The 15,887-nt window shown below is 43.5% G+C and overlaps 1 protein-coding gene across 2 annotated transcripts in view; it reads right to left on the reverse strand.

Moving 5' to 3' along the window:
- Positions 1-275: 275 nt before the first annotated feature.
- lrrk2 (leucine-rich repeat kinase 2) overlaps positions 276-15,887 on the reverse strand; it is a 44,420-nt gene continuing 28,808 nt past the window's right edge. For both annotated transcript variants that reach the window (XM_063197033.1, XM_063197032.1), the window contains exons 35-52: positions 15,433-15,587; positions 14,967-15,113; positions 13,649-13,843; positions 13,157-13,303; positions 12,659-12,771; positions 11,078-11,271; positions 10,532-10,692; positions 9,812-9,982; positions 9,432-9,532; positions 8,873-8,974; positions 7,983-8,084; positions 7,221-7,414; positions 6,992-7,064; positions 6,086-6,276; positions 5,820-5,975; positions 4,849-5,078; positions 4,379-4,459; positions 276-2,176 (exon numbers count right to left, since the gene is read on the reverse strand). In XM_063197033.1, coding sequence (XP_063053103.1) covers positions 2,055-2,176; positions 4,379-4,459; positions 4,849-5,078; positions 5,820-5,975; positions 6,086-6,276; positions 6,992-7,064; positions 7,221-7,414; positions 7,983-8,084; positions 8,873-8,974; positions 9,432-9,532; positions 9,812-9,982; positions 10,532-10,692; positions 11,078-11,271; positions 12,659-12,771; positions 13,157-13,303; positions 13,649-13,843; positions 14,967-15,113; positions 15,433-15,587 — 2,635 coding nt within the window. In that variant the 3' untranslated portion in view covers positions 276-2,054. The remainder of the gene's footprint in view (positions 2,177-4,378; positions 4,460-4,848; positions 5,079-5,819; positions 5,976-6,085; positions 6,277-6,991; positions 7,065-7,220; positions 7,415-7,982; positions 8,085-8,872; positions 8,975-9,431; positions 9,533-9,811; positions 9,983-10,531; positions 10,693-11,077; positions 11,272-12,658; positions 12,772-13,156; positions 13,304-13,648; positions 13,844-14,966; positions 15,114-15,432; positions 15,588-15,887) is intronic.

Here is a 15,887-nt window from a genome sequence, read left to right on the forward strand (position 1 = left end):
CATGGTACCGTCATGCCGCAGTGCTCCCTTGGGGCGCAATTGGAGGCTGCCCACTTGCACGGGTGAGGCATGAATGCAATTTCATTGTGTGCAGTGTTCACTTGTGCTGTGGAGTGCTGTGTCACAATGACAACGGGAGTTGTTGTTTCCCAGTTGGGGCTTTCACTTTCGCTTTTTCTTTCACTGACGCGAGGCTCCAAGTGCTTTTGGAGGTTGACATCGAACGAAAAAACACAATAAAGGTCAATCCAATAAACACACATGCAACAGGCATCTCACATTAAGTCTGTACTCAGATGATACAGACATTTTAATAAATAATACTTGACAAGGATATCAAAAGGGGTTTCAGTTTGATTCTAAGTGCTAGGAGAATCCAGCATAAATAATCAGTTAAAATCTGTCATCCCTTTTCAACGATCATACAAAACATGCATTCAAAACTATACATTCACAAAATGTGGACAAACATATTTTTGCACAGAGGACAAAATGGGAGAAGATATACGCTTCAGAATTGGTAGGCTATTATCAATCCAGGAAAATAAAGTCTTCCAAATAAAGACAATACCAGATCATTTCCCTTGGTTATGTGTGTCCAGTCCCTTTCCTTCCCCCACCCACATAAAACTTTGGATACATTATTTTGTAGTGTATATAAGCATCTTTCCCTGACCATCAGGGGATATTCCAAGACAAAAAAAATGGTTAAGTGATTATTCCAGACAGGACAAGAAATCTAACCAAATCAGTGTCTTCTATGGCTTCATTCCTCTAGTAAAATAAATCCACATGGCTCTCAATTTTAGGGAAGGTTTTCCACTTGCTCTAAGAAAGCAAGTAATTACAAACATTTTATGATGCATTTGTAAACAACTCATCACAACCTATAAATTCAAATGATTTACGATTGGCTAAAATCCAGGTCATGTCTCACAATGGTGAATGTTTTTAGTCAATAAAATGACTACGTGATCCCAATGAATGGTATTGTTCAACCTGTCATTATATACAGTGCCACTGATTAAAGGGAGTGATGTTTAAAAAAACTGAAAGATAAATATATTTACCGGTGTGCTTATCCTGAAAATAAAGACCGTAAAGGGAGGAAGGCTTTCACCCTGAAAAATACTTTGACAATATTGAAGTCCGGAAGCACTGCTCCATGGGCATTGGCATACTTGTTGCCGTACTTAGTATACTTGGTTGGCAGTGGCACCATTGTTTGGGGGACAGTGCATGTAAATTGACCTTTTTCACTTTTTCATTTTTCCAGCTTCGCTTCAAAAACGGAATGTGTTAGACACATTCCGTTTTTGAAGCGAAGCAGGAAAAATGACGATCGGTTTTCATACAAAATAGTGGAGTGTAAGCAAGTGGCAACTTTCCGGTCAATTACTATGAAGCCAGATTGTCTCCTGTTATGGCTGGGGCTGACAACGGATTTAGACTTCCAGGCTCCTGAAGTTTGAAAATACCATAGACTCTGATGTTAACCAGACAATTGTGTTGATATCCACGACGACCATATATATATATATGACTGTTATTTTTACATGCTCATTGTAGTACACATCACTAATTGTACGTTTTACAAACATGGTTGGCAGAGCTGGCATGATTGACAGTAGCGACCTGTTCCTCCAGTGCTTGGAACACCTGGGAGGTGGGATTTTCAGTGCCTTGTACAATAATTGCACCCATATTTGAAACTGGACGTGAGAACGCTTATCGAAAATGATGCCAATATGCGTTAAAATGGCAGCCGTCATAGGTTGAAATAAGGCTTCATTTCGGCCCTGCGAAAGTCTAATGGTTCATTCATGAGCTATGGGAAAGAGGATGCTTTTCACTCTAAAAGTGGAAATTCCCTTAGTCCTAATGAAAGGCAGCAGAAATGGCGTTTGGCCATACACTACACATTTTGACGTAAATAAGCTTTCTTCCCTTTACGTTCTTTGCTAGAGACTGCCCTAGAGTGTATAGGGCCACTATGTAGTGAAGTTGGGGAAGGGGGGTGGGGCTGGTGGTGGGAAATGTAGTGCAAAGCAGGCTCAGTCGAAGAGCTGTTCTCTCATCTTAGCGGTGATCTCCTCCCTCAGTTCACAGTGGCGAATCAAGTCCTTCACCTCAAGGGGCAGCGTGCTGTTCCACACCATCAAAACAGAATCCTCATCTACCACACAAAACAAAGACAAAAAATATATGAATATTTCATTTATATTTTATTTTATTTATGTTCATTGTCCATTACAGTGAGAACAACTGTTTTGCAGAACATGTAAAAATCAGGCAACGTCATGTCATCTATTCTGTACCAGATCTGGGTAATGATTAGCTACAGGGTTAGTGTACTATGTGTAGAGCAGTGGCGGCTGGTAGTCTGTCAAACAGGGGAGGCTGTTCAATTACAATATGTCCAGAACGCAAAAATAAAGGGGGGGGGGGGGGGGGGGGATTTTGACACACATCTTACATTGGTCCTGAGCCACATATGGCCTCACACACTAAAGGACTCTTGTTGAAACAAATTTGTTAATCATTAATCATTATCCCCCTTGTAGCCTATTCATAGGGAAATGTTTTTATTATTATTATTATTATCATTAGGCCTACCTCCGCCACATAATGATGTGATTTAGTTTGCCTTCGTTGTCTTTGTTCATTACTGGGTGCACGGCTTAACTTACCACTAGAGGTCGCAAAATCTTTAATTATTTACCAGACATTGCCAACACAGTAGGAAACAAGGACTCGCCACTCACGGGACTTGGCAGTTAACCAGTTGAAGACACCACGAAAGCTCAAAATTGCTTGGCATTTTGCATAGCTCTCTAGCTTTCTTGCAAGCTAGCCCTAACGAAAAGTAGGCAACTTCAACTTTTGAATTGGGAGATTAAAAAGGATAAGGACATGCCACTATTAAGACTTTATTCGCAACACCAGTGTCACTAGGTTTACAAGAATATGTACACAAAACTGGAGTACACCGCAATGAATAGCTTCCCCACTGGTTACCACGACGAAACTTCTCAGTCAAATTAATAACATATCCGCATTTCGAAATGAAATCAACTACTGTAGCCTACTGACACGGGGTTCACCCAATCACAAGTCGGAGCTCCAGTCTCCGGTCCCTCCCCTCCTCTCTCTCTTCTCCATTCACTCCCAGTGAGGCTCAGTCTCAAAATCAAAAAAATTTCACGGCAATAGCCAATGACCGTTTAGCATTTTGCCATTGAAAAATCGTACAATCCCACATGCCATTGAAGTCCATTGAGACTCGACTCGCTTGCGTTGTCATGAGCGGAAAAAAAAACTCGTGCGAGCCTCGGGATCTTATAACAGATTGGTTTCATCTCTAAGTTGAGCACATGCATTTTCTATGGAGCTGGGTCTGAAATAGCAATGTTATTAAGTTGTGTAAAGCATTAGTTTACATACTATTCTCCGTGATTTTGGACAGGAGGCGGCGCCTCCCTTGTACTCAAAGAGGAATCGCCTCTGGTGTAGAGTTTCATGTACATTCATTGTACACACTGTACAGTGGCTAGACATCTGGCTAGATCTTTTGAGGGCTCTTTTGGTGCAAGGCATCATTCACATCAAACTATGCTTCTCAAGAACAGATAACTCCAAATGAGCATTTTAACAGGGAAGGGCAACTTTAACCAACACCTGTAACCTCATCACATTAATTTGACCCAAGTTTGGGTTAGCCCTGGGTCCAATTAGTTACAGGAGAAGTCATTAGCTTAAATTAGGGGTTCTCATACTTTTCCCCACCTTGGATGATGAATGTTTGAACAATGTCTTGTTCAAAAAAAATAAAAAACATATTTGTGTATATATGTGTGCTGTATTAGTGAGAAAAGAATGTGTTTATATTTTGTTAAAGGGACACTGTGCAGGAAATGATCAAAAAAGGTACTGCAACTATGCTGCTCATTGAAACTGGGCTGCCTATTGCCCAATTGGATCTTTATATGAACGTTTACTAAGTAATAAACAAATATTTTCTAGTATGGCCCAAGTACAGTCTTTTTTGCAGCTAAAAATGGCTATTTTTGGAAATTCAAAATGGCGGACCATTGAGAAGATCCCCCTTTTCATGTATGAAAAGTGCAATTTTTCCAGTCATAATGAATACTTAGAATTTGATGCTGGTGGTAAGTATTCATGAAAAAGGTAACATTAGTGAATGGGCAGCATGAATTCTGGAAATAAACAACAAAAAATCTCACACAGTGTCCCTTTAAGACTGATTCCAAAGAGTTCACATACTTGTTCTGTCCACTGTATACATAATGCTGTAACCATACAAGAACAAAATCTTTTCTTTTCCATGTGGATGAAAAGTTTGAAACATCCAACCTACCACATTGACTGCGGATTTGGTCTTGGGCCAGTCGTAGCCGTTTTCCCAGTACCATAATGACACTCTTCCTGTTGATCGTTTCTAGGGTGTCAGAGGAAACACATTATCATTACTCAGACAAAGATATGGTGTACAGCAAAGTCAAAACAGTAGACCTATTGTAGGCTTTCCTTATTAGTTTTTTCTATTATATTGATATATATTTATATTTATTTACATATCCATATTTAGGATCTTGCCATTATGAGGGTGTACCTCAATTTTTCGATTCAGAATCGCTTCGCATATGAATGAATGAAGATCAATTCGTACGTCCAAAAATAATCGAATTGGACCGAATTTGGATCTAATCGAATCTAATTTAATCAAATTTAATCGATTCTTAATCTTCAGAATCGGAATCAGGCCGATTCTTGGAATTTGAATCGATACCCAGCCCTAATTGCGATGTAGTTGTGTGGGAGACGTACCGATGAGCACGGAGGCCATGCTCCTGACGGAGTGGCAGTGGAGGCTGATGGCCTGCAGCAGCGTGCGGTTGGACAGCTCCACCAGCAGGATGTGTCCGGCCCGGGTCCCGATCCACAGCGTGCTGCTGTGCTGCACTAGCAGGGCCTTCACCGTGGCCCACGACGGCTCCATCTCCCCAAACGCCTCCGTGCTGCCACTGGCTCTCCTGGGCTTACGGCACGAGTTGGGCCTGTTGGTGGATGGAGCACACATTCACAGTAAGCATGAGATTAATGAGTTAATTGTTGGAACAAAAGCCTGAAATTTGATCCAACCTCCTGTAGGTATTGACAGTGATCGCCTATATCAACACATTTGTAACGTGCTGATTATACACATGCAGATGCAGATATTTTTAAATACATATATTTTTAAAACATGACATGGATAAAAATGAAAACAGCATTGTAACGTGCGTTTTAGCCCCCTAATAGGGATGTTTTTAAAACCGGAACTTAGTTTATGTATAAACTAGAGGCCAAAACCCATGCGGTTATGAAAAATATCCATAAACAACAGCTGCTATATGGCAAAAACTGAGTAACTATGTAACAAACACTTTTGAAACTCAGAGAAATTGTTGTAATGTGCATTCATCTTTAGGGGCTGAAATGGCTGCTGATGGGCACCAAGTCAAAACAACCATCAGCAATAGTAGAACTACATAAACTGGATAAACTGATTAGTGTAGTGGGCCTAGTGATTTTGAGGGCATGTGTCAGGGTTTAGATTTTCTGAAACAGCTGATCCTAGTCAGCATATACGTAGTAGATAACTAAATCACCTACTTAGTGAAATCACCTGTGTTAAGTTTAGAGATAAAACGGATCCATGGAAGGGTTTTTGCAAGCTGTTTCCAGGTATACGGCTATTTTTGAAATACTCTGTGTATGTGCATTTTTTGTGTGTATGCCCAAATTCATGAACCCACCTCAGCAACTGAGCACAGTCGAGGAAGTCGATTACTTTGTCACTCTTCTTGTCCCAAACCTCCACCATCTGCCCCCCGACTTTACTCAGGAACACATGCTTGTCCACCACCAGTCTGGATACATTTGTGTCACTGCCCAGGGTACAATTCAGCTTCCTGAGAGAATGAGTATGGATAGGAATACTATTTAAGGTAGAATCTGGGCGATAAGAATTGTGTTAATGTTATTTACATGTATACCTTGGTTTTTGACAGTCTGCACTTACTGGGTGAGTGGCTTGTGCTTGGTGTCTATGGTTTTCCAGACATCGTAGTCCGTGGTGAGGGAGAAGACCTTGGTGCCGCAGCCTGCCCAGACGGTGCTGCGGTCCTGGGGGTAGGTGGACTGGCACAAACACACCAGGGGGGACGTCACCGTGCCCACCTGCACCGCCTTGACTGGCATCCCATCCTTCTGCTGTGGACAGACAGATAGAAAGGTGTTCTTTGAAGGGGTCCTCATCAGAAGTGACCAAAGCAACTAGAGTAATGCAAGTCATTATTTATGTATGGAGCAGGGGGTTCCAACCTTTCCCAACTGGGGGCCCACTTGACATGTTCACAAATGTTCGGGACCCACCTCTGACCCAATGAACAATATAACTCAAATCGTCAACAGCAACAGCAACACACACACGCACACGCACACGCACACGCACACGCACGCACACACACACACACACACACACACACACACACACACACACACACACACACACACACACACACACACACACACACACACACACACACACACACACACACACACACACACACACACACACACACACACACACACACACACACACAATTTTGGCTTTTAGAAAATTAATTCAAGGCCCACTACCAGTGAGCCCTGTTCTACAATTTGAGAATCTCTGCTACAGAGGGTTGACCAGAGCAAAAAAGAGAAGTTAAAAGTCAGTTAACTTCAAGATAATGAGCTGAACATTTGACAATGTTACATTAGACATTAGATTGATATAGCAGTACAATGCTGTGAATGCAGATTTCAGAAAGGAGAAAAATCTAGTTGAAGAGAGAAGGTTGAGTGTTTGTAGCATAATACGATAACTAATTGAGTGGTTTCAGAGTAGCCAAGGATGGATACCCTGCATGCATGGTGGATGTACCTTCAAGACAGAATCTTCATAAATAACCAACGTTCCGTCTGCTGTTCCAACCAACAGGTAGTTCTTCAAGCAGCTAGCATAATACATAAGAAAGACACATAAAAGTAAGTAAAATGTGCATGAATTAATATTGAGTATTTCAAAATGTAAAACATAAAGCAGATGAAGTTTGAAGACAGAACAAAGACAGAACGCTCCAGGAATGGTTTGCAGTTCGAGACTTTCTCACCTGCGTGGTGTGTGTGTGTGAAAGAACAATGACGTCACAGCATCCGACACCTTCTGGAGATGATGGTAACTGGAAGGATTTCTAGTATCCATGACTACAAGGGAGCCCGATTGTGTACCTGCCACGAGCCAATCATAAGACTCGCCAGGCACCTTTACACTCACTACACATAACACAGGGCTGCTATCCACCACCTGTAAAATACAATGCAATACAATTACTGTAGGACCCAGGGTTGCCAGATGAGACTGATGATTTCCAGCCCCCCCAAAAAAGCTCAAAACATGCCAATTTGTACTAAGTTCTATTGATTTCAATGGCCATAAATCTGCAGAAAAACCCGCCCAAATGCCCTTTTCAGCCTTTTTTTTATCTGCAGATGGACATCCTAAGCCGCCCAATTGGGCAGGAAACCGCCCAATCTGGCAACACCGGCAGAACCCCATTCAGCATCAAAGCATTAGTTCACAGTTTAACACAAGCCTAGATTTTTTAAATGGAACCTGGATTGTTTCTTCCAATACAGTGGTTCAAGTAAGATAACAATCACTCATTAACGATCATTGGATCATTATCAAAAATCTCTTGATCACTGGTTCCCTATTCAGCCAAGGTTGTATCAAATGTTTGTAGTGTGTATGCTTGAAAACATATCGAGTCACACCAGATTTCTTCTTTACTGCACTAGTATTAGTATAGCACAAGTCACACCCTCAGTGTTGTGCTATATCGTCATATCGCCCGGAACCCGGGGTACCTTACCTGAGATGAGGTCTTCTCTGATTTCAAATCCAACGAGGTGACACAGCCGGTTCTGTGAGTACAGCTTCCTCCACCCAGCCACACCATGCGAGAGCCTTCGGCCTAGAGACGGTCGGCAGTATGAATAGTATGCATGAACGCAGTATGTATAAACACAGTAATCCAAGGGTAATTCTCAAGCTTTTTTGGGCTGAGGCACTCATAATTGCACTAAAAAATACAGTTACAGAGATAGTCATATTTTTTAGATAGCCACTTGAATGCAAACGATTTAATCATATATTTAGAATGCGCCTGATGTGTAAACATTTCACTCACAGTACCCCAGACCCCCTGGCATTACATAGCAGAGTCCACTTTGAGAACCAATGCTGTAGGCAACTAGCCTGGGGTGTGTTTCTCGACAACATTGTTGCTAAATATGTTAGCAACTTGGTTGGTTGCAATGTAATTTCCCATTGGAAACCTAGTAAGTTGGTAACTGGTTAGCAACAATGCTTTCGAGAAATGGGGTCCAGGTTCTCACTAGCCTGATTATCATGACTTTCAAATCTCTTCGAGACTTGGTCTGACCAAGAGCATGACAATTAACATTTCCCAAACAGCATGGTTGACCCGCCTCCCTTGGTTTGCTACTGGTTGTTTGCTTCCCGACAAAGTGGGAGGAGTTCCCGTTTTTCTGGAGCTCAGAAACGATATTTGTATTGCTCCTGGCCTGACTAGAAGCAACGCTGAAGGTGTTGCGTCACTTTGATCACCCTAGAACAGTGGGCATGATGAAGAAGCTACATCAAAATCTCAGGACTCCTTTGAAAACCCTTGGACCCCATTGAAAACAAAATAGCACATCTCCCTAAATAACAACTGCCATTGCTATCCGCATGCCTTACCTCTCCTCCACAGGACAGTGTGAAACACTCAGAGGGGATCCCACACACCGTCAGCTCTGTCATCAAACACAGCATCTCACCAGAGTTCAGCCGGTCAAACACCTACCAACAGAAAAGCAAGGATAGGATGGGGAGAACATAAGAGTAGTAATGTTTTGCGAAAAAAGATTTTGCAGCATAGTGGGTCTTTGATCTTTGCAACATACAAGAGTAATACATTGCATAAGAAGGGCTAAAGGTCTGCTGACAGATAAATACAGTAGTCCAATACAGAGGTAACTACTGCTTAGGGAGAGAGACCTTCTGATCTTCGGGGCATGGCTGACCTGTGAAGATATCTGTACTCTGCTTAAACCATGTCAATGCTTTGAAAATGCCTCTACCCAGGGCCATTGGAGTTGCTCAAAATTGATTCCCGACAAAGTGTGTGGAGTTCCCCAATTCTCCAGGAGCTCAGAACGTACTTGCATTGCTCTTGACCTGACTATTAGCAATGCCGAAGAAGTTGCATCACTAGGAGGGTGCTACCTGGCTAGTGGTGTGCCTGACTTGGCCTTACCTGACTTGAGGTAGGTCTGTCGTGCGGCGTCTCCCTCAGGCAGTCTCTCATCAGACTCTGGAAGCCGGGCCAAGGGGAGCAGCCGTAGTGCTTCACGGGGTCTGCAGACACACAGCAACACATTCACTATGAATCTCCACTCTCTTACACTCAGATTATATTTCACAGGCCATTTTACATTAAAAATGTAAAGTTATCGAAGTAACAGTTCAGAGAAACTCTGATGTACACATAACTTACATTTTTAATGGAAATGTACAGCAGAAATGGGACAGACATTTCATTTCTAACAGTTACAAAGTGACATTAACATTAACTCTAATGCCCAAGGGTGGAGAAACATGTTTATACACGCATCAGGCAGTTAGTTACCGCATTACCTGGGAGTTTGCCCTGAACTGCGATCTCATCAAACTCGCTGGGGAACTTCATGCCGTCGACGATGCGCTCTCCACACGTCAGCAGGTCGTACAGCAGCAGGCCGAAGGAGAAGACGTCAGCCTGCTGGTTGTAGATCACCCCGCCACGCGCCACCTCCGGGGCACGGAACCCTGAAATGGACAAGAATCGCACAAAGAGGGGACACGGTGGCTCAATGGGCGAATACGCCGTAGGCTGCCATGGTGTCCACAACCCAGGTTCGATTACGACCCCGAAGTCCTTTGCTTTGAGTGTGTGTTTTATGTAAGCACTTTGTTGTGTATGGCACACAACACATTTTCCATCAGGGCAACATCCATCTGGTCCTGCCGTGGCCTAACTGTAGGGCACTGGGCTCCTACGCCAGCGACCTGGGTTCGATTCAGGCCCAAGTCATTTGCAAAACCTTCCTCCTTTCTGTCTCCCCGCTCATTTCCTGTCCCTCTGCAACTGTCCAGTCACAATAAAGAAAGGACAACATCCATTTACCCCTGCTTAGCCAGTGGTCCAGGCCTAAGGGCTAATTAAAGCATAAGAAACCGCACTCACAAGCTTATGCTCATCTGTATTTAGACCGTGTCGATTGCAAAAGTGTTTGGTCAAGTGATCAAGCGATCATCAGTGCGTGGCCTCAGGCCTCAGGGCTAACCCCTTGCATGGCGAGTGAGACGTGATGGTACCTGGTGTTCCCTCTGAGCTCCGCACGCCCATGCTGCAGCAGTACTGGGAGATGCCGTAGTCGGTTATCTTGGCGATGATCTCCGAGTCGGTCTTCAGGTTGAACAGCAGCACGTTGTGGGGCTTCAGGTCACGGTAGATGATCATGGAGGAGTGCAGGTATCTGGGGAGACATTTCCAAAAGTGTTTTCATGAGCTCTGATGGTTTCAAAGTCCATTTGAAATTGTGTCCTAATCTGGCGCAGGGAAAAGACATACACTAATTTGAGATCTGAGGCTAGGGATACAGGGATAAGATGTACATGAGATCATTAACAACTATCAAGATAAATCTTATTTGATTTTTTGACCGTGACAACCTTAAAACCTGTCTAAAAGGCATTTTTTGCATTTTGGTAGTACAGCATTTGAATGGTGCAGGAGGGTACGTTTAGTGCGGCATCTTCCTTACATTTGCCAAGTTATGACCTAAGATCTGTAGTCTCAAGGAGACCCAAATTGGTAAAATAAAAGCAAACTTCACTATGGGAAAAAGAAACAAAAACTACCTGAGTCCATCGGCCACCTGCAGGGCGATCCTGTGCTGCAGCTTGCGGTTGAGGCTGCCCTGCTCGTGCTCGAAGAGGGTGTCGAGAGAGCCCAGAGGCGCCAGCTCCATCACCAGCACGTGGCGCGGCAAGATGCCCGCCGCTAACAGCCCCACCAGGCTCGGGTGGTGCAGGCGGCCCAGCACTGCCAACTCCTGATGATGAGAAGGTATTGAAAGCACTTCAGAATAGAATAGAATAGAATAGAATAGAATAGAATAGAATAGAATAGAATACATGTAGAATAGAATAGGCCCTATCGTGGCCTAACGGTAAGGCACTAGTAGAGTAGAATAGAGTAGAGTAGAGTAACTTTATTGATCCCCAGGGCGAAATTCAGGTGTCCAGTAGCTTACATGAATACACAAATACACATATGCCCACACTAGGTTACTACACTGGCGCCAACAGCCCAACCAGGCTAGGGTGGTACAGGCAGCCCAGCACCGCCAGTTCCTGAAGCAACAGGGGGCACTGGAGGTCAGGGGTTTCCAAAGCACTTTATGGTGCTACTACACAAGAGAATATAATAGAGTAGAATGTGTTTTATCGTCAACATGCCAGCTGCTAACAGGCCTCTAACTAAGCTGCTCTAAGCCGTCTACACTTCTCCTGGAAATCAAACATTCCTCAAATTCAGCTAGGATCAACATAATTGAGTTCAACGGTCTGTTTACACAGACTACAGTATTTACTCACATTTTCCCACAGCAACGAAATCAATTTCTTAATCCACATCATTCACATACAAACTCGCACACGATTGGAGAAAAGCGCATATGTTGAGTGGGTATCACAAGGGAGGGGAGAGTGTGATTAGTATTGTAAGACTTAAAAATTATTTCCATTAGTGCTGAAATGCTAGGCCCTTGCACAATACATATTTCAACTTTTAAGCCACACTCTTTCTGCAGTTTTCCAGGGACTGAAACAGTCTCAAGTTCAAGCACTCCCTATGACTGACACAAGTGGGTCAAGTTTAATTGCATGCCTTAGGCATGTACCTGAACAGTTGATTTGTTATGCCACCATGACATTTGCCATACGCCAGGGTTTCCCAAACTGTGGTGCGTGCACCCCTGGGGGTGCGCAGTATGCCATAAGGGGGTGCGCGAGCTAAATAGAGCAATGGTGGATATGTGAGTTTTTATTGGAAAAGAGGATTGCCCAAAACAACTGTGCATAATGTGCAGTGAATGCGCAGTGAATCATACTTGCGGGGCCATCAGCACATCAAAATATTCGCTTAGGGGGTGCGCGAACCAAACTGAAATGTACAAGGGGGTGCGCAGGGGGATAAGTTTGGGAACCGCTGTAAACAGGGCTACTGATGTAACACACACAAGACGGCAGCTGAGATTCGTCCTGCATAACAGGGATACCCCCATGAGTCTAAGACGTCGTCGTTTGTGAAGCCTACTCAAACACTGAACATGCACTTCATGACTGACTTAACAGCTCACCTGGTTTAGTTACCTTGCACAAACATCTGCAACAAAATCCAAAAATATAACCCCCTCCTTTTTTTGATAAAGAGCCCACCTGTCTGACCAGTCGATGGACATACAGCTCTGACGCGTGCTTGTTGAAGATCTTGACAGCGACGTCTTCATTCTTGTATATGGCTCTGTACACTGAGCCAAACCCTCCATCACCTACAGGTATAAAATCACAACCATAACCATAACGCTTTATCTTCACACATTTCAGCAGAATCCCATCTAACGTCATTGTCACAATAAAAACATGTTTTAGTAACACTGAGCAAACGTTAATTGTTCATGGCCATTGTATTTATTTAAATGACTAATTAAATTATTTATTTAAGTGACTAATTGTTAATTGTAAAATGAGTAATTGCTAAGCGGGCAATGGTATAAGCTAAAAAGATGCATGAAAGATTGTATTCCTTTTTTTGGCTCCAGGGTGTTATCTTGCTAGTCCTCTGTGGTTCTTGTTGCTTATATAATGTTTGATGGTGTAATATCACAATGTTAGCGCTGAAGAATAAGAAATGGGATATGCTCATAAACCGCTCACCCAGCAGGTACTGTTTGGAGAGGTCCATCTCCAGCTCTTCGCTGTTGAGCATGGTGCTGGCCGGCTGATCGCTAAGGGTCAGGTCGGGAGAGATCTGGGCAATGGGCACAGTGCAGCGAGGATCCTCTGGGTTCACCAGCAGACAGTCTGAAACCACCCAAACAAAAATAGCACATTTTCTTTGGAGGGGCGGAGGGGATATTTAGAGTAGTTAGATATTTAGAGTAGTAGAGTAGTAGTTTAGAGTATGATGAGCGTTATTTACACGACGTCACACTATTCTCCATAGCGGTGCAATCTAACATACTACAAATACTATTAATTGTGCCCCCTTGGAAGTGTTACCGTAAAATTAACTCAACAAATCACTAAAGGATTTCTTGCCGGTCACTAGCAGATGACACAGGCAAACACTGCTCATGTTAACCCATGCAGGTCACCAGCAGATGACCACAGACAAACACTGCTGATGTTAACCCATGCAGAGCAGACCTTCATCGATGTGGCTCAGCACGTCCTCCAGCTGCATCCTGTTGCATGCGTCTTGGCCGTCGTCGAAGCTGTACAGGGCCCACCGCTTCAGCAGCGTCTCCTCGTTGCCATGGATGGCCGTGGTCAACAGGCCGGGAAACCACTCCTCCAGCAGGGAGTCAATGTGGTCCACCACCTGACCTAGCAGTACACGACCTGCGGTAGACAAGTCCGACATTACATTACATTACATTTCACTTAGCTGACGCTTTCATTTTTATTCAAAGCGATTTACAGCAATTATTTTTCAGGGTATTGGTTACAGTCCCTGGAGCAATGTGGTGTTAGGTGCCTTGCCCAGTTGCACCCCAGCCATGGATGGAGGTGTAGGGAGAGGTCAGGGGGGATTAGAACCGGCAACCAATAGATTGAAAGACCAACTCTCTAACCACTAGGCCACGGCTGCCACCGCCAGGAGGACAAAGATACGTCCACTTGTTGCCTACTAATGTAAATGAATAAATACAAATTCAAGGTAGCATGAAAAATGGCGGCAAAGATTGTGTTTTGGACGATTTAAAGAATGCGTTTCAGACGGACAGACAGATCGACGGACGGACATACCCTCTTATAGAGATGCTAGGACGCATCTAAAAACAACCAGACATTGTAGATGTGATGTCAATTGGTTTTTTTTTTGCATTACATTGCATTACTTTAGCTGATGCTTTATCCAAAGTGACTTGCTGGGTTTTTTATCGGTACATGGCTAGGGTTAAAGTTCCTGGAGCAATGTGGCATCAGATGCCTTGTTCAAGAGCACTTCAGCCATGAATATCATATCACTGCAGAGCACATTTTTTTTCCTGGTATGGGATTATAACCTTCTGATCTCAAGATCAGATATGACCTGAATTCAACTCCATGAAGCCACAGCTGCCTTCACACTAAAGGGGAGATTTACCAACCTTCTCCCATGTGTAGTGTGTGGAAGAAAACTTACAAGAACTTCATCAAACATCTTTGGAACAGAAAGATCTCGGTTCACAGCCCCTTAATGCACGCTGCATATCCAGTGGCACACAGTAATAGTGAAAAGTTATAATAATTGTATATTATATATTATATAGTACATAATATAATATTATATAATAATTGTATATTATGTATGGTATATTATTATTCAATAAATAATTGAAAGGTAATCCTTCAATTTTTATTGGAGAAGAGAATGTTGGAAACGTCCAAAATCTAACAGGAACTACCATAGTACTACAATACTATGACATAACAGCAAATGCATAATGCCGTGTCTTAACGGGTTAAAAAGCGGAGTTACCTTTCCGGGAGCAGGGTACGGTAATGCTGATGACGCTGGCTGGACTGTTCTCTACTGTGTCAGCCTCCACTAGACAGTAGGCCTCTGGAGACCAGCTCAGGTAGATGCCCCTCCTCCAGTACAGCCGGCTGGGCTTCAGAGCCCTCTCTGCTCCAAAAAGAAGTGGGGGGAGGACATTTGCTTCTGTTTTATATCATTACTGTACACATTCATAGCATTACATTCAACCACACCAAGTCCAATCTCACGCACAACCAAATTATTTTTGTTGGATGCAGGCCCAAAGCATGAAGTTCATGTAAGGTAGTGAAAGAACTAGTTGACTAGATGATTAGTCTGAGGAAGGGCCGTGATGGCCCGAGACGTCACAAGAATAAAAATGGAGTTAATGAGAGCTCACCGGTGTGCGGTTCTTTCATTACACATTCAATGACAAAAATGACAAATATGTTTGCAATGGCCACACCTCTTCCACAGAGTATGAATGGGGAGACCTCCAGGAGTCGGTTGATCAGGCGGGACCAGAAGCCCATGGGGAAATAGGGCATCTCGTACACGCGCACAATCACCTCCGAGTGCTCACAGTGGGGAAGGTCAAAGGACGGCTTCTGCTCATAGAGACTGAAGAGACAACACAGTGCACAGACTCCGTATAAGGCTACAGTACCCACATTGTATGCTACACCAAAGCAGGAAAGTCAAACAAGAAACAACAGAGGTTAAGTCCACAATAATAGCCCCTTCCTTTAGATATTTTTTGTTGTTGAAATTGTGGTGTTTTAGGCTCCTGAATGGCACATGGTAGTCTAGGACGTACTGTGAACACTGCACTAAAATCTTTGACAAAGTCAGTCCGGCCAAGCTAACCGTCTGAAATTCAAACCAGTAAACCATTGAAGCTAGTAAAAGTGTGACATTTCC

The sequence above is a fragment of the Engraulis encrasicolus genome, chromosome 4, assembly GCF_034702125.1.
Source record: "Engraulis encrasicolus isolate BLACKSEA-1 chromosome 4, IST_EnEncr_1.0, whole genome shotgun sequence".
In the NCBI taxonomy this organism is placed as follows: domain Eukaryota; kingdom Metazoa; phylum Chordata; class Actinopteri; order Clupeiformes; family Engraulidae; genus Engraulis; species Engraulis encrasicolus.